Genomic DNA, 24,367 nt, shown 5'->3' on the forward strand with positions numbered 1-24,367 from the left:
GTTCATTCGCTAAGATATTTCTGAGTCCTTTTGAGAGCTTTCAGAATGAATTGTAAAAACAAACAAACAAACAAAAAAAAAAACAAAAAACAAAAAACAACACTATTTTCTAATTGCTGACAAACTTATGATATCACTAAAAACAAATATACATATTTTAATATTCTGTTCCATCTCAGGAAACCAAAACAGCAATCCATTAACTTTCAGATGCATCATCAGTAGATATTACAATTGAAATAAAATTTTGGATTTTGAACCAGTAATATCAAGTGGATCTGTGTTTTAAGGTTAATATTCACTCTGGGCTTACCTTAAGATAACTCAATTAAAAAGTTTAACATGTAATAAAATGCATTTTGATCTTCATACTCAGCCCAGTAAGTTCCCAGAGACAAGAACAAGCTTTGCATCTAAGTAATGTTAGAGACTACAAGAAAGTGGACAGTGGAGTTGAGGAGGTCTTGTGATAATGTTGGTTGATGCTTGACTAAAAATGAACCAGCAGTGTGCCCAGCTAGCCTAGAAGGCCAATGGTATCCTGGTTTGTAACAGAAATAGCATTCAAAGAGGGAGTAAGGGTAGTGGTCATCCCTCTGTATTCACCACTGGTAAGCACTGGCTGCAACCAGTGTTCAGTTTTGGGCTCCTCACTACAAGAGAGACACTGAGGTCCTGGAGCACGTCCAGAAAAAGGCAACAGAGCTGAAGAGAGGTCTGAAGAACAAGTCTTACTAGGAGCAGCTGGAATTGCTTTCTCTGGAGAAGAGGAGGCTTGGGGGAAACCTTATTGCTCCCTACAATCACCCGAAGCTGTAACAGGGGAAGTTCAAGTTGCATATCAGAAAAAAGCTCTTCACCAAGAGGTGATCAGACACTGTGGAAGAGGCTTCCCAGGGAGCCAAACTCATGGCACCGAGTTTGAAGAAGCATCTGGACAATTCTGTCGGTCATATGGTCTGATTTTCGGATGGCCCTGCCTGGAGCCAGGAGCTGGACTCAATTATCCTTGTGGGTGCTTTTCAACTTGGAACACACTATGTTTCCAAAATACCCATGCAGCATATATGGCAAACCATAACATCAGCCATTCTCTCTGCAAGTTGTCTGTACAGATTGTTTTATTCTGTCAAATAAAACACAACAGCAACTTGCAGTAAAAGGAGCAGACTACCTGGCCCTTTAAGACAGCTTCATCAGAACAGGCACTAGACACAAACATAATACACTGTAAATAAATTTACTGTAAGGTATGTCTAGCTAGTGAATCTGCTTAAGTTAATCATAAAATCCAACCCAAACTGCTAGTTGACAGGTAGAAATCTGTTCCTCTTGGATGCATGAAGTATAGACTGATCTTCCATTTTATCTATAGGATTATTCAACACATTTGAAAATATTCACTATAATTTGTTTCTACACAGATAAAATGGGAAACAGAATGGAATATTCAAAATATAGTTAAGGTAGAGAATACATCCAAATCAGACTTAGGGAAATGATATGCAAATAGATTACCCATAATTCAAATAGGTTAGAAATCACTCAAGAAAAAAAGGCACTGGACAACCTCTTCTTGTGGCTTGTGGCTTAAGAGCCCTTCTTATGGAGTTCTTCCCTAGTAATAATCAGACTTCCCTTCTTAGCTTTAACTACCCGTTCAAAATTAATGCTGAAAGACAGCATGAACTCAAGAAGCAGAAGGAAGCAGTCTTACCAAGAAATAGAAATAATAATTGCTACGGGATGAACAGTGAGCATATCTGTTTTATCAAATTTGTTACTAGAACGGCTGAGGTCAGTCTTAAAGTGAAAGTCATTTTGTCTAACCCTACTTAAATCATCACAAGGAGTCAGACTGATTCCACAAGCAGGAAAAAATCTGGTCTCCATCACATCCCTGTCTAAGTGGCATTAGAATTAAGTCCACACAAAAATTACTCTAAAAATTCTGATGAAACTAGTGAACAAACACACTGCTATAAGAACAAATATAAACAACTGAATATGACCATAGACAGGAAAACTAAGAGAAAGTAATTCTTGCCAGCATTTCCTTTTTCTGGTCAATAATGGAAAGAAGAAACTGGGAAGATTGACCACACTTCGCCTTTTATGCCCACTTAGAAACTGTACAAAAACAAGAGGAGATATTTCATGAACAGTGATAGTCATTGAGTATGTAACACAGAAACACGAGAAATGGAAAAACATTTGAATAGGCAGTAGTCCCCCCAAAAATTCTTTCTGTGGCAAGTTATCATGATACCTTCATTAATAATTATTTTTAAAGTCAACAAATGAGTATGAGAAGTGAGAAAACAGTGGGGGAAAAAAATCACCTTTTTGAGCGTCCTTCCACACAGTTTTTCGATTATTCTCATAATTTTTATTCAACCAAGTGAGGATGATTCGTTCGTATGGAGAATATATATTACTGGATAAAAGTTCTGTGTTTATTCTTGGCACATTCTGCATGTTTTCCAAATTGATCATATCAGCAGTATTATGTGAAGAAACACGTGGTAGAACAAACACCTGGAATTAGAAAAAGCGTTTTAAACACAAACTGTAAAGAGAACAATTTCAAGTTGAATGATTAAAAAGTAGCATTTCAAACTCAGAAAGTTTTCTAGTTCAGTAAATATGTTAGAGATAGCACATGAGCATGCATGCATGACAAAGAACAGACTTGCTGAGGTTATATGGAATTCTTTTACTTCCTTAAACAAAAAGCAAATTGAAGTTTTCAAATACTCTTTTGCCAACTTTTTACAGGTTTTGATGAACCAGTTGATGTCAGTGAGCCATGCCATACTCCAAGAATAACTGTGTATAGTCTAAGAAAAAAAAGTATTAATTACTGAGCTGTTAAACTGATCTCCAAAGCAATCTATAAGAAGTCTTGAAATGATACAGTTCATGGCACAGATGATCCTTTAAATCCAGATTACTCAGACAGTTTCTACTGAAAAAATCTGTCGTATCTGCAGTAAAATTCTTCACATTCAGAGATCACTGATTATGTCTTGCATGAACCCATATTAAAAATATAAGAAATAATACATACTACATATACTATATAGTATACAAGAAAAATAAACAAGTTAAAATCAAAAATTCTATACCATACTTCTATTTTTTTTTTCCAAATTGAAATAACAAGTCTGACCACCCTGTCTAGTGACTAAGAATATCAAGGACCATAGCCATAAATGGGAGCTACACTAATTCCATAAAGAGAAACCTGTTTCCAAATCAGAATGTAAATAGCTTGCACCCCTTTTTATAACTGTTTCTCTTCATGCTAGCTATTACAAAAGGGATCCACTTCTGGAGGCAAAGTGATAAAACTTTTTAATCTCTCCATTTGCTGCAGATGGAGAGGAACTCTCATTAAATGCAGCACAGCTACAGCCACATAACTTTGGAGTCCCCATACATATACCTGGATTTATTTTTTTTCCTGATGACACGAAGGATTGTCATCATTGCTTACAACTTTTTGTGAAGAAAACCTTTTGTGACAAACTTATACATAAAATACAGTTGTCTGTTAACGTACGTGAGACCAAACTACATCATCCATCATTGTTTAATTACAATAAAAGAAAATTGAGTCACTTTTGAAGCATTTAAGTTCAGCATAATCTAGTACCATGCAAACACACCTGAACTAACTTATTTTTAACTTGTTTAGAAATACTCATTTCTCTCTGTGATACTTAAATGAGTTGAGTGTGACTATCTTAAGAGAGGAAGAAATCTCAAAATTTTACATCATTACTTTCACATAACAATCGGAACAACAACAAAAAAGAAAGTAAAAAAAATACTGTTTTCTGCCTTTCCTAAACATCCTTGCAGGTTAATTTATTGCAATGTTCCTCCATCAGTATCAACTGGCATTCTATCAAAAGGATCAAAACAGGAAAGAATAACGGCAACTGCATTTAAGAGAAAGTACAAAACATTGTTTACCCATAAAACATTTTTTTACTGTCTTTTACCAAGAAAGTTCAAATCATTCATAACCCAAGGTGCCAATGTCCACATTCCTTTTCAGATACTGTTGAAGGACCAGAGCCCTAGCATGTAGTACACTATATAAAAATTTTCAGATACAAGCTTAGGAAGCGTTACTACTTTTAACAATGAAAAGCATCATAATTAATACATGTTCAGAAAATCTAAAGACAGATTATCTTTCTTGAAAAACTGAGTTGACCCAAGTTAAAGTACTGCTTCTATTGATGGTCCGTATCCTTCCATTATGTTTCAAATGTTTAGAATTCCAGCAGCATTTCAGCCCATGCTCATAAAGAAAGCTACAAGTGTACCTCTATGATTTATGAAGTTCTCCTTTGTTCTGCACAGGCTATACCTTTCCCCACCCCCCAGGATAAACTTGATTTTCCATTTCTGCAAACTCAAGTTTATGTAGACGTTGATTCCTCTGTAAATTCTGCAGCAATAGATTTCATAATAGGAAAGTGGGCCATTGTGCATTGGGTATGGACATGAAAGCAGTATGAGATGACATTCTGATTGATAAGGAACACTACACTTATTTCCAACATCAAATTGGATAACACAACATCTCTCATGAATAGATAAATTATTTCAGCATTTTCTTAAAATTGCAGCATGCTATTTGAGAAGGAGAGGATTCTGTTTCATTTTATTTCACTTGATAGCAATCACAAAAATGCTTGTCTCTAGTTTCATTTTACTGAAACTCCTTTTAAGACATGAAACATTCTCTTGAATTCAGAGCATTTAAAAACTAGTCCCAATAAATATTTTTATATAAAACAATCTTGCTATCTTGACAGTTCATATCCTGTTTTTCTTTACTGTTCTGATGCTTTATTTCCAACGTAAGTAAATAAATAAATCCTGTTTGGCAGCAGCCATTGCCACCCTTGTCACAAAATGGGATTGAATAAGATGATATGAAAGAGAAATTAGGACACTGAATGCCAAGTGACTAGACCCAGTGTAAAGCTGTGTTATATGAGTTCTGTTTATTCGCTATTACATTGAATTGAATACCACCTTAGCCAAACTGCACAAAACTAAAGCAAATCAAGTAAAGCAGATAAGAGTAATTCCCAATACATAAGGGGGAGGCAAAAAGAAGAGAAATGTGATAAGGCTGTAAAAAATGTGCTATTACATGATAGAAAGATGAAGGAACAAGGAATGAGAAACTGAAGCACGTTTCTCATTCATGAGACAGGGAACTAGTGACAAATGACAATAAACACATCTTTACAAAAGGCTTAAAAGGCTCATCCAAACGTGAACCACTTTCATAACCCTAGCAACCAGGGACTTTTTCCCATTCTTCCAGGAAATTCTTCTTCTTCAACAATGCTCACAGAGATTAAAGATCTATTTGAAGTCCCCTTACTCCATAAGCCAACTTCACATAGTGCACCAGTTCTAGCATAAGGAAAGGGACAGAAAAATATAGCAAGGACAGATGGTAGGGAAAATCAAAGTAAGAAAGACGCACTTTCAGTAGTCACTCACAGCTAGATTAGTGTAAATCAATAGTGACAATTTCTTTTCAGTTATTAAAAAGACTAGAAAGTTTATAAAAACAGACTGTGCTTGACTAATGCACACATGAAAGAAAATAGTAAAAAAAAAAAAAAAAAATTAAAATTTAAAAAATTGTAGCGAAAGAGATTGAAGCAGCAGCAGAAAAGAAGCTTTTGCTTCCGAAGTGTTGCCTCCAGAATACCAATACTTGATTATATCAGTGTTTAGAAGATTAAACGAGTCCACAGATTTAACTAAGCACCTTTTACACAACTTCAAGCCATTTTTTATATGCTACTTTGTATTTCATTTTACATTTTAAGCCTTCCAAAGCAAAAATTTTCCATCAAAAGAGCATAACTAATAAAAACCAAACCATATTCAGCACTAAAGTTCCTCCAAAGTCTTTATCCCTTTAATTTTTTTCTCTAACCAGATATCTTGGTTAAACCACTATTCTGTCCCACATAAGTAACTGCACTTCCACACATACCGAAACCAAAATCAAACCTAAAATCCACTTTTTCCCCTAGGCCAAAAACTCAATAAAGACATTTGTATTGTCTAAAACAGCAACCTGACTGTTGGCTTTTATAAAGAACAGGTGGAGAATCAAACTATAAAATGCTTGATTTATAAAATGCTTGATTGCTATAATTTAAGATTTGAAGGAGTAAATTAACCATAAGCAATTTGGGCAGTTTTTAATTTTCCAGCCACTCTTTGGTAAGAAAATTAAGGAGAAAATATTTTGTTTAGAATTAATAAGTAACACTTCATGATATTAAAGAAAATACAAATTACGTGAATGTAGCATTTAAATATTCTTTCTTTTTCTATTTTATTAATTCAGATTAAAGAAAATTCCTTTGGATCTAACTTCTGTGAACACAAAAAGTAGATAAAATTAATGATATGATACAAAAATGATCAAATTAAAATTGCTACTGTGAGAAGCAATAGAGAGTTTCAAATTATAAGTATTAATAATTCCACCAAAATTGAAGGTAACTTCTCTTTTATTTAGGCATCAGACAAAACAAAAGCCAGAGCTGCTTGAATAGCTGACTCTTTTTGATGGTACTTGCATAAATGTTGAAAGTGTATTTGGCAGTATCGCCAGTTGAATTAGACCATTTCTCCATACAAATTTTTTAGAGTTCAATCTCATCAGTGAAGAAAAAAAGCAAACATAATTGTCTACTATTAACTTTGAGGATATTATTTTTGATTCTGTGCTAGTCTGTTACAGAGCTATGAATAAATTAGCAAAATCCGAAGATAGCAAACTTGTTCTGGTCTGTATGATTGCATTTTTCTACATGCATTTGCATGTAGAACTCCCATATGAACTTAAGAACATTTGTCTTCATATGTATATATAACGTTTGTTGCCTGTTTTTATGTCAGCTATTTTTCTCATTGCTTTATTTTAGATCAGTTTGATATTTTTGCTTCATAAATTGCTTGCCAGTCTTTATTGTTTAAGTGAGTAATACTGAAAAAAGTGTTATTTTTCTCACATAATGAAAAAACAGTTGAGGCATCTCTAAAGATTGTCTGCTCCAGGCATAGCCAACACAGCCCACCTCTTGCCCCATGCCATCATGGTGGCAGCTCTTCCCTGTTGAGTAGCCCAGCCTGGCCCCAGCATGCCAGTAACAATCAAACATAGGAGTGCTATTTACATCTCAGCTGAAACCAGGAAGGACACAGTGCAGTACCAAATCAAGTTATTGCAAATGATTTAATGCACTTTGATATGCTGGCTAAACACAATTCTGCAAACAGCAAAAATATGCAGCCTTGCTTTTCATTTTTATAAGTGAATTTGAGAACAGGTTTTAGTATAGTTTAGTCAGTTTTTTAATATAAACATATTTTATAGAATCTTTCAGGATATTTGCAATTCCATTTTCAGTCTGCATAAATACATCACCTGTGAACATTCAAATGGAATGTTTAGAGATGCAATCAGATATTCAACTCAAATATTTGATCATGTCTCTTTACTAGACTTTAATAAGATCTCTTACCAGAAAAATATAGCCTTTACTTCACAGTCACACCTTACTCATGTCATCACTTTCGGGCAGTAAGTGCACATTTATGAACAACTGTTTTCAAGGATTAAGTATAAGAGTAAAACATCATCAAAAATCTCTGATGAGAGCTCACTAAAAATTTTCCATTAAACAAGTCAAGTCTTCCATTAAACTAACTGATGCATTAGTTTCATGCATCCCAAGAAAAGCTTAAGTATCTCATAAGTTTTATGCTTTTGCTGCCCTACTTTTTTTTTCAATTAAAAAAAAAAAGGTTTTGTTATATACTTATATATTAATTATATGCTATATTTTCCATGTAGCCCAAAGCAATTCCTCTTCTCTTCATAGCAGCCCAGGCAAGCCAAAAATTTGTATGATCTACCCATGATCTAGTCCAAACTCTTTGCTTAAATCTGAATCAGCTAGCATGGGTTGCCAGGAACATGTTCAGCTGGGTTTAGGATTTCTCTAGTGATGGAGACTCCACAGTTCCTCTGGGCAATCTGTTTCAGCGAGGAACCAGCATCAAAGTAAAAAAAGTTTATTAAGTTTAAATGAAATTAAATTTAAATGAAATTTCTTGCATTTCAGTATGTATTTCAGCCTTTTGCCATGCCACTTTTTACCACTGAGGAGAATATTGATCTGTTTTCTTTACCTTCAGCTATTTACACGCATTGATAAGATCCCTCTGGAACCTTCAGTTCTCCTGTCTGAACAGCCACAGCTCAGTCAACTTCTCTTTGTATAGTAGCTGAATCAATTCCCTTAACCACCTTTGGAAAACTTCACCAGAGTCACTCCACTGCACTCAGTTCTTTCTGGAGAGTCCACATAATATTTATATTTTTAATTTATTTTCCATCCTTTTGAACAGAAGTAAATATTTTCAGACATGCAAATATCACTGATCATCTATGAGTACATTGGGTTTACTTTGGAAAATATGACTCAAACATCTAAAGTATTTCTGTCATCATCAAAACAAACTCAGTATTAGAGGTCCATATTGATCGTGTTCCTTAGCAGGAATAAATATTACAAACCTGCTTATCCATTTCAAAATGCCACTCTACTAAAAGGTGATACGTATCATGGTTGTGAATATGTCTAGCCAACAAAGTATTTCCAGTGGAAAGTGTTTCTAAACAGAGTAACCAAAAAGTACGAGTATGGCACAGTTTTCTTTTTGGAATTAAAGATTTATATAATCCTACAAGATACAGAGTATTCTAACATAGTCTTTCCTAATTAAAGCATATTATCACATTGCTAATTTCAGGACCAGGAAAATGAAAGTGTTCTCATTTAAAACAGTCTCAGATAGACTCTGCAGAAAAATAACATACTTGAGAAGTAATTAAAAATTTGTTTGGGGAAAAAGAAAAAAAAAAAACAAAAAAAAAAAAACACCATAACTTGAGTATCCTAAAGATCTCTTTTAAAGCTTTTTGTTTATTTATTGCCATCGGGTCTTCGGAATTTAAGTAGTAAAAGTACCTACAATTTACCTTGTACACCTGCAATAACACGTCTGTCCAAGCTTGTTTGCTGATCATCTCAAATACACTGTCCTCCAGAATTAACACTTGTTTGCTGCTAAACATAACTAAGTTTTTCTTATCTCCTTTTTTCCAGTTAGCTGCATGAGCCTTCAGATAAAGGAGAAATAATTATTTTCAATACTAATTTCAACAGGATAGGAAATTCACAAGAGAACAATAATCAAACTATGGTATAAATGAGTGATATGCTTGCTATAATGCAGTAGTGATCAGCACTAGAACCATTTCCAGTTCAACACCATCTCAAGAATAAGGTCATTACAGAACTGACAGGAGTTGAAGACAGCAATGAGAACAGAGAATCAACACAATGGATATTTTTAATAAATTAGAAAAAATGGGTAGAAAGCACTAAAAGTAATTCCACTTTGAAAAAAAAAAATTACTATTAGAAACTAGTAACAGGTAAGAGAAGGAATGGAAGAAAAAAAAAAAACTGTGAGAAGGGTACGAATATCATCATCAACTTAAAGTTCTGTTCACTCATGCATGCACTGAGATTTACGCAATACAAAATAGTCACTACAGTAGGATTACTCTTGGTCCACATAGATTTTTTGTTTTGAAAAACTAATACTTGCATGAGATCTTTTTTAAAAAAAGAAAAAAGTAACAAAAAATACAAACCTACCTGCAGCACAGCTTGCATTTTAGTCCACTTCTTATAATCATCAGGTTCAAACAGGTATTCTGGCATAACATGGGGAAGACTTGCTCCTTGGCTTCTAAAATCGTTAAAGAAAAAAATAATGAAAATTTAGTAGGTAGGCAGGATAATACTTTTGAAGGGTAGTTAAGGTTTTCAACTTACTCAATCTATGTATATCTATTGTATCTGAGCACACTGGGGATGAATGATCCAGTTTTGTTAGTTCCTTAATAGATAGCCCTTATTTGTGACATTTATGCTCATTTCCAATGCCTACAATTACCTGATGCTAAAAGCAAGACGCTTTCAGTGCTTAGTGGGCATGGTAGTGGTGGGTTGGACTAGATGAACTTAACAATCTCTTCCCAACCTTAATGATTCTTTAATTCCTTACAAGAATTGCTCCTTCATAAAGAATTACAGTGCAAAGAATCAAAACATAATACACATTTCCATGTTAAAGCTAAAGGACCACTATTACATAACATTAGTAGAATTGATGATCTGTCTTGATCATTTTGATCACTCTTGATCTCTTGATGATCTGTCTGTGAAACTGATATCAGAAGTCTTATGTGTGTAAAAAACAGGTATTTCTAAACTCAGACAGTCGTCACACTGACCTGTCATCTGTTCAAGTGACTAATAAATGCAATTAAAAAGTGAGTGCAGTAAAAAATGCAATTGCAATAAGTAGTACAAATACTAAAATAACCAGTTGAAGAAATAATAATTATAAATTCATATGTTAAAGGAAAGAGGGAAAAATATTTTTTCTCAGGATAGGGATAGCACAAAAATTTCCTGATGTCCAGGTCAGAAAAATTATTCTACCATATCTAGATTTGCATTGCTCTTTGTGTTTTCAAAACAGCTAATGTGAAAATAATTGGATGAGCTTTTCTTGTTATATAACCAGTCCCTCACACAAATGAAATAATCATACTTTTCTGGTACCTCACAGACCAAAAATCAATTTCCTTTGTACATTAAAATCATATAGTACAGATAGTTTGACATTAGAAGCATGACAGCTTATTTCTCATCTCACTGAATTACATAATGCCAGTAAGAGTATGCCTTTGTACCAATAGTTTATATTTCATATGTTTTAAAATAGAAATATTTAACCAGGGATCCAAGATAGCATCAAGTTAGTAGCCTGCTTCTAAAACTCAAAATATCTGAAATTCCCATTTTCAATTAAATCACAAGCTCTGTTCCCTGAAATCTTTTCAACATTTCTGTTCTTTCTAAACACTAAAAGGAGGAAGCTACACAACTTCCATCTTTTCAGATGTTCTATCTTCCTTTCAAAGGTTATAATTGGTAGATAGACAGAAATAGGTACGATCTATAATTTTCATCCTCAAAAAAGCTACTTACAGAGCAACGTTGATACATCACTGCATGAAGCTGAACACAGGAGGGTCAGGTTGGCAATGAGAAACAGGTTCTCACTCAGAGGGTAGTCAGGGACTGCAACAGGCTCCCCAGGGCAGTGGTCACAGCCCTTGGCCTGCCAGAGTTCAAGATGTATTTGAATAACACTCTCAAACATAGGGTTTGATTTTTGGATGGTCCTGTGTGGAGCCAGGAGCTAAGGATTTGAGTTCGTTGCGCTTCAACATCTTTATCACCTTCCTACACAGTGGGATTGTGTGCATTCTCAGCAAGTTTGCTGCTGACACCAAACTGGGGTGTGCAGATGATACAACAGAAGGAAGGGATGCCATCCAGAAAGACCTGGACAAGTTTGAAGAGTGGGCCCACGTGAAACAACTGAAGTTCAAAAAGGCCAAGTGTAACATATTGCACCCTGGTCAGGGAAATCCCAGACATTACTACAGACTAGGAGAAATCATGGAGAGTAGTCCATGTGGAAAAAGTCTTGCATGTCCTCATGGAGGAAAAGACCAACATGAGCCAGCAGCATATGCTTCTTGCAACCTGGAAAGCCAACTGTATCCTACGCTGTATCATAAGAGAAGTGGCCAGCAGAGCAAGAGAGGTGGTTGTTCCTCTCTACTCCGAACTCTTGAGGCATCATCTAACTTACTGCATCCAGGTCTGGGATCCCCACTACAAGAAAAATGTGGAGCTATTTGAGCAGGTCCAGATGAGGGTTACAAATTAATTTTATTTATATTGCAAAATTCCCATTTTTTTTCTTTAACTGCCACAATAAAGTACCAAATAAGCTTTTTGATATCAAGAAAAATAAAACTGATTCTTTGAACGTTATTTGAAATAGTGAAAAACATCCTCCTACTTCAGTAGCTGACAAACTTGAAAGATGAATTACACTTAATTTGAACTACGTTGACCAGAAAATAGTTGGGGGAAGAAAGTTGAAAACTGTTTTTCTGTTGTGTGCGTGTTCTCCTGGGCTTCCACAGGATGGAATGTTGCACTTTCCACAAATCACGATGAACAGGCAGGGATGGTAGATGACAGATTAATTGCTCTCTAGGCTGACTCTTGCTGTCCTACTATCTTTACATACAGTTGTACCAGCAGTACAAACATCTGACATTTTTGGAACGGGACTAAAAGCACTATTAAATAGCAACTCGCGAAGAAATGCAAGTATCCTAGGTAATGCTTAAATGCACTGGCAGGAAAAGAATATCCATAAAGCACAAACTTCAGAGAAATCTGTCAGGACTCAAATTAGAATAGGCAAAAACTAATAGGATATCATAATACTAAGCGTCCATTTAATCAACTAGCAGAAAGTGCAAACAAGCTCAGGAGTCCAGCTAGGTCTGGTTCTCTGTGGCAAACTACAGTTTTGCTAGGACTGCTATGGATTATGTCTTTGTTTCCAGTCATCACACAACATCATTCATCGAAGACTTTTCTGGTTGACCTCCTTGGAAAAATATTTTCCCATGTGCTGCTCATTTTCAGTGTTATGAATGAATGTTTGCATTTCTCAATTAATTTTTTTTTTAAATAAATAAGGTAAAGAGATATTCTCTCTATCCCTCTATTTCTCCAAGATACAATGACATCTGAAGTTAGATAGGAAAAAAAAATAATTAAAATTAAGTTAGTTTGAGATAGAGCTATAAAACCCCAAAGTTAAGAGTCTGACTCTGAAAGGGACATCAGCTGCCAATTCAAAGATTAGTATAGTCTCTCCTGATGGGAACTGAACAGAATGAGATGATTTGTGTAGCGAAATTTAGGACTGTTAATAAAGGTAACAGGATTCAGCAGAGGAAGCACATCTTGAAGTTGCTCTTGGCAATTTTCCTAGGAATACTAACTTGACACCAAACCTAAGGTAGTGGCAAACAAAAGGCTTTTCTTAGGTCAGAATTAAAGAAGTTTCTTTTCCCTTTGTCCTCAGTAAAACAACTGTATACTAATTAAATAGATAAGAAAATCTCTTGAATTCACTTAGAGAACTGTTCGGCATTGTATTTCCTCAAACTCAATGCCTTGATATGTGAAAGGATGTAACACTCCTGAAGAAGAATCAGCAGGGTGGCATTAATAATACGATGGTAAAACATTCTTAGCAGACCATTGGCTAATGACTCCAGCCTTCGAGATACAATGGAAAAAATAGGTTGAGATGTATCCATCAATCCTTTTATTTAGTATCAGAATGTACACTGAGGAGGCGACAACAACAGGAATATGTAAGCATTTGTTCTCATTACTGAAGAAAGTAAAAAATATCATTCTGACATTGCTGGCATGATTCTTCTGAATCATCTACCACTATGTTATCAGTGATGCACAGAAGAATGTTGTTCTGCCTCTTATTAAAAAGTTGCAAATAAGAATCCAATGTTACTGGACAACAGAGGAAATCCCCGCTACTGTTACAGACAACCTTAAAGGCTGGGCTTTTTTTTCTATGTCTATTGACTTGGTTCTCTACTAAAATGGTTATCAGTAATACTGCTATCAATGTAAAGATTCAGATAGCTTTTTCTTTTCTTTTTTTAAATTTTAAAATAGTTGAATTAAAGAAGCCATGCACAGCATTTTATTTTATTTTATTTTTTATAGGCTTCCATCAGGCTTTTTGATTTTTTTGCAGTGAGTAAGCTTATGGGATCTAATGAGGTGACTGAGCATTCCCAGGAAGATGGAACTATTGAAAGTACAATTCTATAACAGAACAGAAAAAAAAAAAATGTTTGAGATAATGGTAGATAAACATTGGTTTCCCATATCAATGAGGTTTTTAAAAGTTGGAATTTACCACTCTTATGAGTAGTTCTATTGACATGTATCCAGGAAAAAATACTTGCTGATGGCACTACATTCACTACTATTCTGTTTTTAGACCTGAAGCATGAGAAACAGCATACACCAGCAGACACAAGTATTGCTACAGCTTCTGATCCTTCTGTTATATGAGAGGCAATGTACAATGGTTTCATTATAAGTTTGTATACAACTTCATCACTGCCTGTTACATGAAGAAGCTTGTATTAAGGACAGTAAGTAAATAGATCTTAAATTGCAGGACAGCTCCTTGAACACCACTGAGAGTGCTAAAAAGATGCATAAATGCAGGATTTGAGGGCTTCAGATGATCATGAAGGTTTCATGACATTAGACTTACTCTGAAAGTAATCATCTTTCATTTCACACCCTAACAAGAAGAATGAAGAAGAGTTTGTCAATTTTTACTTGCACCATATTTCACAGCTGCTCCATTTCACATAATAAATTAAGACTGCCAATGAAGGTTGATAGTATCTAAGTTTACTCAGCAGCAGGAGTAGTGTTCTCATTTCTTGCTGTTATTAATACGAAAGGCAATTATATTACAATATTTACAAAAAGTATTTCTAAAGCCAGTGATTACAGGATAATTTGCATCAGTGATATAACAAAATGATTCATAACAAATTTGATCTGATTATCTATTCAGCCTATCTGCTCAGTCCAGGGGATGAGATTAACAGTCATTTTCATTCATAACTGCGAGCAGAGTTCCTCTGAAGTCCCTGTGAGGAACGTAACGCTACCAAAGGACATCTCAATTAGTGGTACCTGCAGAGGTTACTTTAGTAAAAATTAAAATTTATAATGCAAAAGTCTTACATCACAAAAAATGTGGCATAAAAGAGTTCCTAAACTTACAGTTTAGTTGGAATCATGTTTGAGCTAAATTAATAAATGTAGGAAATGACAGAAATTATATCACACATGTACTTACTTAAGGAAGGTAAGCAACGTAGAATGCTGCCAGTACAGCTGTATCATTCGTTCAATTGGATCAAGGGGCAGCGACTGGCTCAATGTAATGCCTGGTAACAACTGTCCGCTCAGGTGGAACAACATGTCATAAATAGTATCTCTGTCAAGATTTTGTTTAAAAACCTTTTCTTGGGAAGAAGTCATTTTGGCTTTACAGACATCACTAAGAGAGAAAAAGTTTCTGATATTACTCTTTTAAATGAGCAAAACAATCTAGCATTATTTTATCATTGACAATCATAAATGTAATAAAGCATGATACAAAAATAGCTGTAAGAAGGCTGATAAGTATCGTAGTTTTTCCTTTACAAGAATTTTTATAAGTATGTAAGAATTTTGAAATTCATGGAACATTTAATAACTTCACACACAAAAGACTTTATCACTGCTTCATGCCAAACATAACTGATTTCTATCATGTTTATAAATGCCTACACGTGTCCCAGGAGAATGGTTTCTATGATATTGAGTATGAAAGCAGACAGCTCAACGATGCCACTAAGATCAGTGTATTTCCAGAGTGTTTGCAAAACTATTGATTATTACATTTGCTTCCCCATCTGTTTCTTACAGGGGAGGGAGGGAGGGGGGGGGGGAACCCAAGGTAAAAGACATTGCTGAAAAGTTATATATGCCAACAAAGTAGAAACAAGTGATAAATCTGTGCTCATTCTGGGAGGAAAATAAATTTCAGATAAAAGGTTTTAACTGGTTTTAACTGCATATTTTGCATACACCTCATTGTGATATGAGAGCACCGTACTCAGAAACAGTGTAAGTACATTTGGAAATGTACTTAGAAACACATTTCCAAAACTAAAAAGTAACTCCTAAATGACATGTTTATATAATATATAAACATACGTAGCATAGATGATACAATCTTAATATGGGACTGTGCATTCAACTGCATCTATATTCCTCAGATGATATACGTTTGTTTATATATTATCAGGCAGACACAAGTTAGCTCTATGTAGACATGAATTACCGTCTTAGTGAATGGGGTATTGAAACAGGATTTGGTCCCTTAGACCAACCAAAGAGAGTGAACCAACTCTGAACAGCAGTTAAAGTTTTCTGAAAGATGAAGTCTTCTTTGTTCTCATTAGGAAAAAATGATAATTCAGATTCATTTTCTCTCCCATCACTTTGACTGTCAGTTTCAGTCTCTTCACTCATCTTCTCAGCACTTTCATCCCTTTCAAGAGTAATATCTGACTCCGAATGATAGAGGGGGGGAAAAAAAGAAAAGAAAAAAAGAAACAAAATGATTCCTTATTTTCCTATCTTGATCTGATAAAAAAAAATAGCATTTTTTTAAAAAGACAAAAGTTCTTCGAAAACAAAAACAACTGTCAATGACTAATGATCAATTTATTTCAAGAATAGATCACATTAAGTGACATGTATATGTCTCGGGCACAGAAAAAGATATGTTTTTGCAATATAATTTCACTTAAGTTATTATCCAATCAGAAAAAAAAAAAAAAAATCAGACAAGGCTTTTGAAACAATAGTCAGAAATCATAAAAATCTTACATGCAGTTCCAATAGCTACGGCTTTACCAACTAGTCATTGATAGCTCCTCACCCCAACCACAGAGAATGGCTCAGGAATTGAGTTGTGTTCAAACAGTTTATCAGGGATTGTGTAGGTACAATTAAGCTTACTCCCTGACCAGTAAAGGAAGTCTTCAGACTTTTCTCCCTTGCTAGGTATTCTCTCTCTTCCATCTTGATTTGGTTAAAGCTTAAATTGCATATTATTACTGGGTTTTGGTACAAAAATATTATTGCATAAAAGGTAACAATACAATCTAGCACAAATAGCTCAGATAAAAATATATCTTTAGAGACGAAATCAACACTACCATAGCAGTTTTGTTGTGTCACTAAATGATGCAAAAGTAATCTAGTTAATACCTTGCACATTTAAATAAATATTTGTTTAGGATTTATGGAAGGAAAAAAAAACAATACTGCAATGGAAGCAAGAGCAGAGAGTCAAGTCCTTAATAAGATGATCAAGCAGACAGATGTTTGATCAGTTTGGCTGCCTGATGAGGTTATTCTCTTATCTCGTCACTGACCCCTTGCCAGAGATTATTGCCTTTTCATATCTGAATCTGTTTTCTTTTGAACACATCTTACATCATTCCATTACAAATGAATCATGTTGATAGAGTTAATTTTTAATACATCTAACTAACTTGTCTTGGTTAGACACATTTGTGATCACACATTTGTGATCTGCAAAAGCGGTGGAATCCTACCAATAACGAAACAGCAGCAGTAACTTCAGCTGTTCTAACTTCCTATCCAGAAAACTAGTAAGTGAAAGAGGCATGAACAGCCTCAGACATTAGTCTCTTGAAGCTTTACAAAAGAGCTGTTAACCTTAATTCATATGGAGGAGCACCTTAACCAAGTTCTAGTGATAATGTTTGGTTTTATACACTACTTCATAAATACAGTGGAAGCACTGAAGTCCAGCTTGACTTCTCCATAGTTAGTTAGTTCATGACTACAGAAATGTGCCTTCCTTAGCAGCTAATCCCTTAGTTCTGTTCTGTGACTTTTCTGATGGCTCCTCCATGGACATTTTATTGCAAGTGAGCCCACTGTATTCCTTGAATGTTTGTTTTTAAATACTTTCCCTTCCACTGAATCTGTTAAAAGTCAGGAGAGTGTTTTCTGCTGATAAAACCTAGACCAGGTTTGCTACGGTTTCACAGGAGAGAAAAGCCTCTCCAGTATTCACTGATCAAACATGAAGAAGCATTTTTTAGCATGGGATACAAATGTGAAATGTATTTATCTAAAGTAGTAAACAATAATAAACTGAAAAGTAGTTTCAAGAGGTCAAAGAGTTTAAAATGTGCAGCTGTACCATACCTGACCAGGAATCATATGCTTCAGCAGTTGGACCAGAGGAACTTGAGGATCTACTACGGGAAAGTGATTGCGGAGAATAAAATGGATGCAGAACAACTTCCCCACTACTGCAGTCTTTATCTATACAGCAAGATTACAAGCAGCAGTTGAGTATAACACTACTGTCAGCACTCTAACCGTTTATAAATAGATATCTGCTTTTATACTTTTCCTTATTTTATGCTCTAATTAAACCAAATAACCTCTCACTTGACTCATGATGAAAATCTCATTTTGTTCATTAGACTTGGAACAAAAACCATTATGTGCATATTTTTTTCCATTAACCGTATCATGTATAAGCTGGGTCTGCATACTTGCTATAAAGCAACGATCAGATCAATGCTAGTTCAAGAATTCTGAATCATGAACCAAATATTCTTAAGGGGTTTACATCCGCAGGTAGAAAAAAAGCTAGGTAATGAGCATCGTCTCCTAGGCGTTTCTTCATGATTCAAGCAACTTTCCAGAAACTTTGACTTTTAAATTTAGCTAGTAATGCAGATCTAATGAAAATCTCAAAGGAAAAAAAAAATGACATGAAACTCCAAGAGGATGTGCTGGGTGACTAACTGGCCTTAGTACGCTGCAATATTTCAGAAACATTTATAGTCTATGTAATAAGCACAGTTAAAGTCTGACCCACAAATATGTCTCTTGACAGTTTTGATTGGTGCTGTTTGGAATACTAATCTAGACTCTGATTACAAAATTGAAATCCTAGTATACTACTGCCTGAGGAGACATGGCAGTGCAAAGCTTTAACATATACTGACAACTATAGCTGGTACAGATATTCTACAAATAACTAATTTTGATGCATTAAGGTACAGGAAGATTTAAATACTGGATTATTAGGAAGTATGAAATGTAGCAATTTAATAGTTTAAACATCCAAAAAACAATGCTTCTATTTAACGGTATATGCAGCTTGCTCTGAAAGTAATGCCTCCTACTTATTTCCATGGAAAAGACAACAGATACAAAGAGCACAATAACACTAATTGATAGAGAAAAGTCACAGCTGCAAAGAACTATTTTTCGAAATAGTCACCACCATTAGCTATTCATTTACACCACTGGTGAACACGAGTCTGCAATCCACCCTCATAAAAAAATGCACAGTCATCCAGAACTGCTGAAATGTAGTCATCCAGTGCTGAAATGTACCGCCCACTGCCTCACTGTGCTCACATTCACTGTTTGGTCTCCTTAAGCATTCAGCAAGGGTTGGTGAATGTCTGTGGGTGCCATTTTTTCCATTTGGAAAGATTCAATGTCCCAGATTCGCTTCATACGCACTTCCATGTCAGATGCCAGTGTGTCAGACTGCCCCTCGGCTGCCGTCTGTCACATAGCAATAAAGCATAACAGAATGTTGGCAGGAAGGTTCAGCCTCCACTGCCATACCACCAACAGCTGCTTCTGATGTCATGGGCCAACATAATCAAACAGGAGGCATTACTTTCAAAGCAGCCCTTAAATAAGACATGCTTCACGACATAATTTTTTTGAACACACATCCAAGAACCTGAGTAATTTTTCAAGTTCTCTCATCTTAAATACCAATTAAAAAAATCAAAATGTTCAAAACAAATGGCTTTCTCTTTAGAATAAATATGAATATATGTAAGACAAGATTTTGCTGATTCTGCTTTTCATTTTAAAAAATGACCACGTAAAGAAAAATAACTTCCTCAGTGGAACCTTTGTGTAAGCACAGGCATGAGGAACTGCACTTCCTAATCGGTAATTTCCATGTATCCATGAAAAAATTTATCCTGAGATCACAAGTCTGTTCAATTTCATTCTCAAAAATTAATCCCATCTTTTTTTTTTTCCTTCTTTTCTCAACTTTTGAAGGCCAAAACCCCCTGTCTTCCTATCATTTTTTTAAGTATTCTCTTTTCATACATAAATAAAACTCTTCCTTCACATAACAGATATTAAACAAGGAAGTAAAAAGATTTATAAATAGCAGCACAGGAAATATTCAGAGTGAAAAACAAACCTCACTTGCCTACTCTTGAAAAAAATACATGTTAGAACTACATGACATAAAACAGGACACAGAGGTAGGTTTCAAGGTAGGGTGTGCCACCAGTATATAAGCTAGAGCAAATGCATTAATATATATTTTTATCTACCAGAAAGATGAATGCAGAACATTTTACACTGCAGAGTGGTTTATAATGAGAAAATGCAGTAATAGATGGCCATTGGTACAGCACAAGTTTCATGGTTTAACCCTGTATTACTATATTCATGCATTCATCACTTCGCAGAAGAGCTCTACTGGATCACCCACTCTGAATACACATACATAAACCTCACCAGGATTTACAAATATTAATGCTAGATCCACGTAGGTTACGCTGCAAACTGATCTAACATCCTACCATAGGATCAAAGGGCTTTCTGCTAGCTACCTCTGATATCAGATTCCAAAGCAAAAGAGTAACCCAGTGTGATTTCTAATGACATACACACATCCAAAAGAGAAGAAAAAACTTTGCATTTTTATTTTATTTTATTTTTTAAATTTTTGATTGCTGGCATGGTTATTCACAGGTATAGGGGCAAAAAACAGAAGAGGTGTCGTTAGATATGCAAAAGTAAAGGCTTATTGAATCGGTTTCAAAGGCACTATACTGTATGGATATGGTTCAGTCACATTAAACATTAAACAGCATTTCACACCAAAATAATCTGTACAAAGGCGTAAGATAGACCCAAGGAATTTAACCACAAGTATTTTCAAAGCCCATAAAATGACACTGTAAACAAATAAGGAATCAATAAAGAACAGAAATATTCAGTTTTAATGGCCTCAACTCTTTGGCTTAACCCTCAAGGGAAAGTTACAAAGTCTCTCCAAAAACCAACTCAAGAAAAATGATCAATTAGCCACAAAATAAATAAATATTTACAATAGACAACACTTTTTTCCACTTTCTCATCTTCACTAATTTGTAACATGATCCACCCATGATACATTAACTACCATCTGTATATGAAAAAAATAATTGCACCTCCTTGCTAATCTCTTTTTCAGCTTCATAAGCACCAACTCTTTTCTCTCAGGTAGTCTGAGAAACACATATTTTAAGTCAAAGCAATCTTAGAAACCAGTCTTCAAAGTGAAATCTACTCTAAGGAATGATCTGCTTACCCAAAAAACTTGTCTGTTTCATCAAAATATACCAGATAGCAACTGGAGAAAATATACTTTACCCCATAGTTAAACTCCCTTTAGCAGGAGGTTGGACTAGATGACTGCCAAAGGTCCCTTCTGATCTATGTTCCTAATCTCTTCCGATAAACACAGATACACACAAAGAAACTGCAGAACACTGAGACAGGAAAGAGAGAGACTGAGAATTGGTGGGGCAGGCAGAGACAGACACAGGCAGCCAGAGAGACACATTACAGATTTCTAGTCTGTGATGATGAATTTTAATAGGTCTTAAAATACTGCTATGCTCTCCAGTCTTCTAGGATGGTAATTAAAAATACTGAAAACCATTCCCAAAAGTCAATTAATGACTGCATCTTGCCACATCACGTAGCTTTCTTCTCCTTTGCTTTCTTCAAAAAATATCTAGCTGTTGGCCTAGAGATAACCACATTCTATCAATATAATATAAATCATGCTAATTTGGTGTCTGTCGTTTGGGCTGTTATATTTTAAAAACTTCACAATACTTTAAGATCTTGTGATGTTTAATATTTTTCAATAAACATTATCTACTCATCTATATGGGTTTATCTCTTTTCAACAACAAAAAAGAAGCTATTAATCTGTTTTAAATACTTAATTGCAGCATCGTTATGTAATTAATGAGGCAAAAAACTATCCTAAGGATAGCATGCCTGCTATCACACTGAAAGCACTGATAACAATAATGGAGATGCTCCCGACATAATACAATATGAAGAGGCAGAATGCTGACTACTTACTGCTTATCAAAGAAATTTGCTGTTCAGAGCAACACAAAGCCAAATACGAGTGTACAGTAAGAAGGCAATTCTCTGCTGTTGCAGCAACCTGAAGTGAAAACCTGTTCAAAACAAAACACAAAGTAACAGTTTTCTACTTAGCCATGCCAATCAAAATATGTCAACACAAGAAGACAGGAAATATTCAGACCCACTTCTTTTCTTCTCTATCCTGGTTTAGTAACTAAGTATGTGGATGAGGTTGCACATGCTGAAACAGGAAGGGTAGCATATCTCCACATCAGATTTTATTTACTATGGAGCATGAGTATATCACTAATCCAAAACTTCAAGAGTTAAAAAAGAATTTGTGAAATAAATGAACTCTGTCTCTGAAAAGCAGTTAAATACAGCCGATAGCTATAAGCCTACTAAAAAGAGAATGCTAAGGTAAAGTTTAGGCACATTTCCCAAAGAAGGTGACAATGTTTTCTTTCATGAAACACTGAGACCTGGGACAAGAAAAGAACTGGAAGGATTTAGTAACTGGCTACCTTTTAATGATCATACCTCAGTCTCATTACATTTTTTTAGAGGCTAAGATCAATCATATTATGTCTTCCTGAAATTCCAACCATGAACAAAATCAGAAATAGCATGAGATGCCCCAGCTGCCCATTTTTGTCAACAATGATCACAGCAATGCATCTACCCACCACATGAAGGGTGGGTGACCTATGGGCCCAGGAGAGGCCCATGAAGGAGCAGGCTGTCTCCCTGCAGAAGTGCTGGGCAAGCTGCAGACTCTGGGAAGCCCATGTGGAAATGGCTCAGGAAGAGTGACAGTGTGGCAGGGACCCACGTGGGGCAGGGGCAGAGAGTGACCAGGGAGGACAGCACAGACAAACCGTTATGGACTGAGCACAGCCCCCATTCCCCATCCCACACATCCATCTCCATTCCCTGTGCCTCTCAAGATGGATGAGGAAGAACATCAATGGGAGGAAGGTACTTTTGGTTTGCTTTTATTTATTACTGCTCCTTTCCCTCTTCCCTTCCCCATGATATTTTCTCCCCCTGTTCTTTTGAGGGAGTGAAAGTAGGGCATGGTAGTATTTTAGTTGTGTGTTGGTGTTAAATCACTTTCAAAGGCTTTTTTTAATTTAGATTTTTCAAGTTGAAGGAAATAATAGTCGTAACTAAACATTTCTTCCATTTCCTTTATACTTGGTCAAGACTTCCGTATTTTGTTATCTTTTTTGTATCAGCCTTGTGAAATGAAATGTCATTTACACTGCTTTGGAGGAAAAAAAAAAAAAAGAATAGAGATTTAAAGCAGTAATTGAAATTAACTGCAAATTCTCATGTAAGACAGTCATTAAATAAACATTAATGCATTTTCTTATTATCCATTTAATGTAATCTATGCACACAGTAAATTACTTGCCTACAGGAGAAATATATTTTTTATCTGTTTCCTTTTACAGCTATAGAGAATTATTTTTCCCATAAAACATAATTGCTGTGTCAAAGGCAAACACAATGTCAATGTGCTGCCAAATTCAACAGTATCTATCCCTTAAGCCAGTGCCCACTCTGATTTACAGGAAAAAAAGTGCTATTATTTACATGGATTTAATATGAACTATGCAAATCAACTGAAATTTTAAGCCTGGATTTAGAAAAGCAAAACAGTGTAAAATATAAAGTAGCGTCCTTATCCATGTAGTTAAAGACAGGATATATTTTACCAAAATAGGTAAACATTTCAACTCCATCCTGTAACAAAGAACATAAAATGATGTAGTTTAGCATTTCTTCAAATAATTAAAAATATAATTTTATTGCTTTGAAAATGGAAATACAAAGGGAGAATATCTGAAAAATCAATGTCTTCAGCAACTGATGCTGTAAAATATCATGGCCTATCAAAGGACCCAGGAACCTAATCAAGACCAGTTTCATCTTATATGGGTCATGTCTTACTTCCATTGTTCCATTTTTTAAAGCTTGAGAAGGCCTCAAAATTATATCTTCTTAAAAGACTTTAGTTAACAGAGTAGTTCAGATTCATTAGTCACGCATTTTGAAACTAACCGCTCAAAGGCCTACACAGTTAGCTGAGTCAGGTTTGAGGTTCACAGAATCACACAATCACCAAGGTTGGAAAAGACCCACAGGATCACCCAGTCCAACCATCCACCGATCACCAATAGCTCCCACTAAACCATGTCCCTCAACACAATGTCCAAACGTTCCTTGAACACCTCCAGGGTCAGTGACACCATCACCTCCCTGGGCAGCCCATTCCACTGCCTGACCACTGCCCCAGGGAAGTAGTATTTCCAACACATTTTTTGTGTGTGTGAAATTACACGTAATTTCAGACACATTCCATACATCTCTCATGAACAGCAAGGAGGGAGAAGAAAGAAGGTTAAAAAAAA

At 35.3% G+C, this 24,367-nt stretch overlaps 1 protein-coding gene across 1 annotated transcript in view; it reads right to left on the bottom strand.

Moving 5' to 3' along the window:
- The window catches only part of CFAP47 (cilia and flagella associated protein 47), a gene marked incomplete at both ends in the record, with an annotated part of 263,453 nt that overhangs the window by 185,332 nt on the left and 53,754 nt on the right, over window positions 1-24,367 (bottom strand). The window contains 7 exon segments of the mRNA XM_079549119.1: window positions 2,343-2,538; window positions 9,110-9,250; window positions 9,795-9,888; window positions 15,004-15,207; window positions 16,036-16,261; window positions 17,943-18,062; window positions 21,942-22,042. Coding sequence (XP_079405245.1) covers window positions 2,343-2,538; window positions 9,110-9,250; window positions 9,795-9,888; window positions 15,004-15,207; window positions 16,036-16,261; window positions 17,943-18,062; window positions 21,942-22,042 — 1,082 coding nt within the window.

Source organism: Tetrao urogallus, assembly GCF_951394365.1.
Source record: "Tetrao urogallus genome assembly, chromosome: 1".
Taxonomy (NCBI): Eukaryota; Metazoa; Chordata; class Aves; order Galliformes; family Phasianidae; genus Tetrao; species Tetrao urogallus.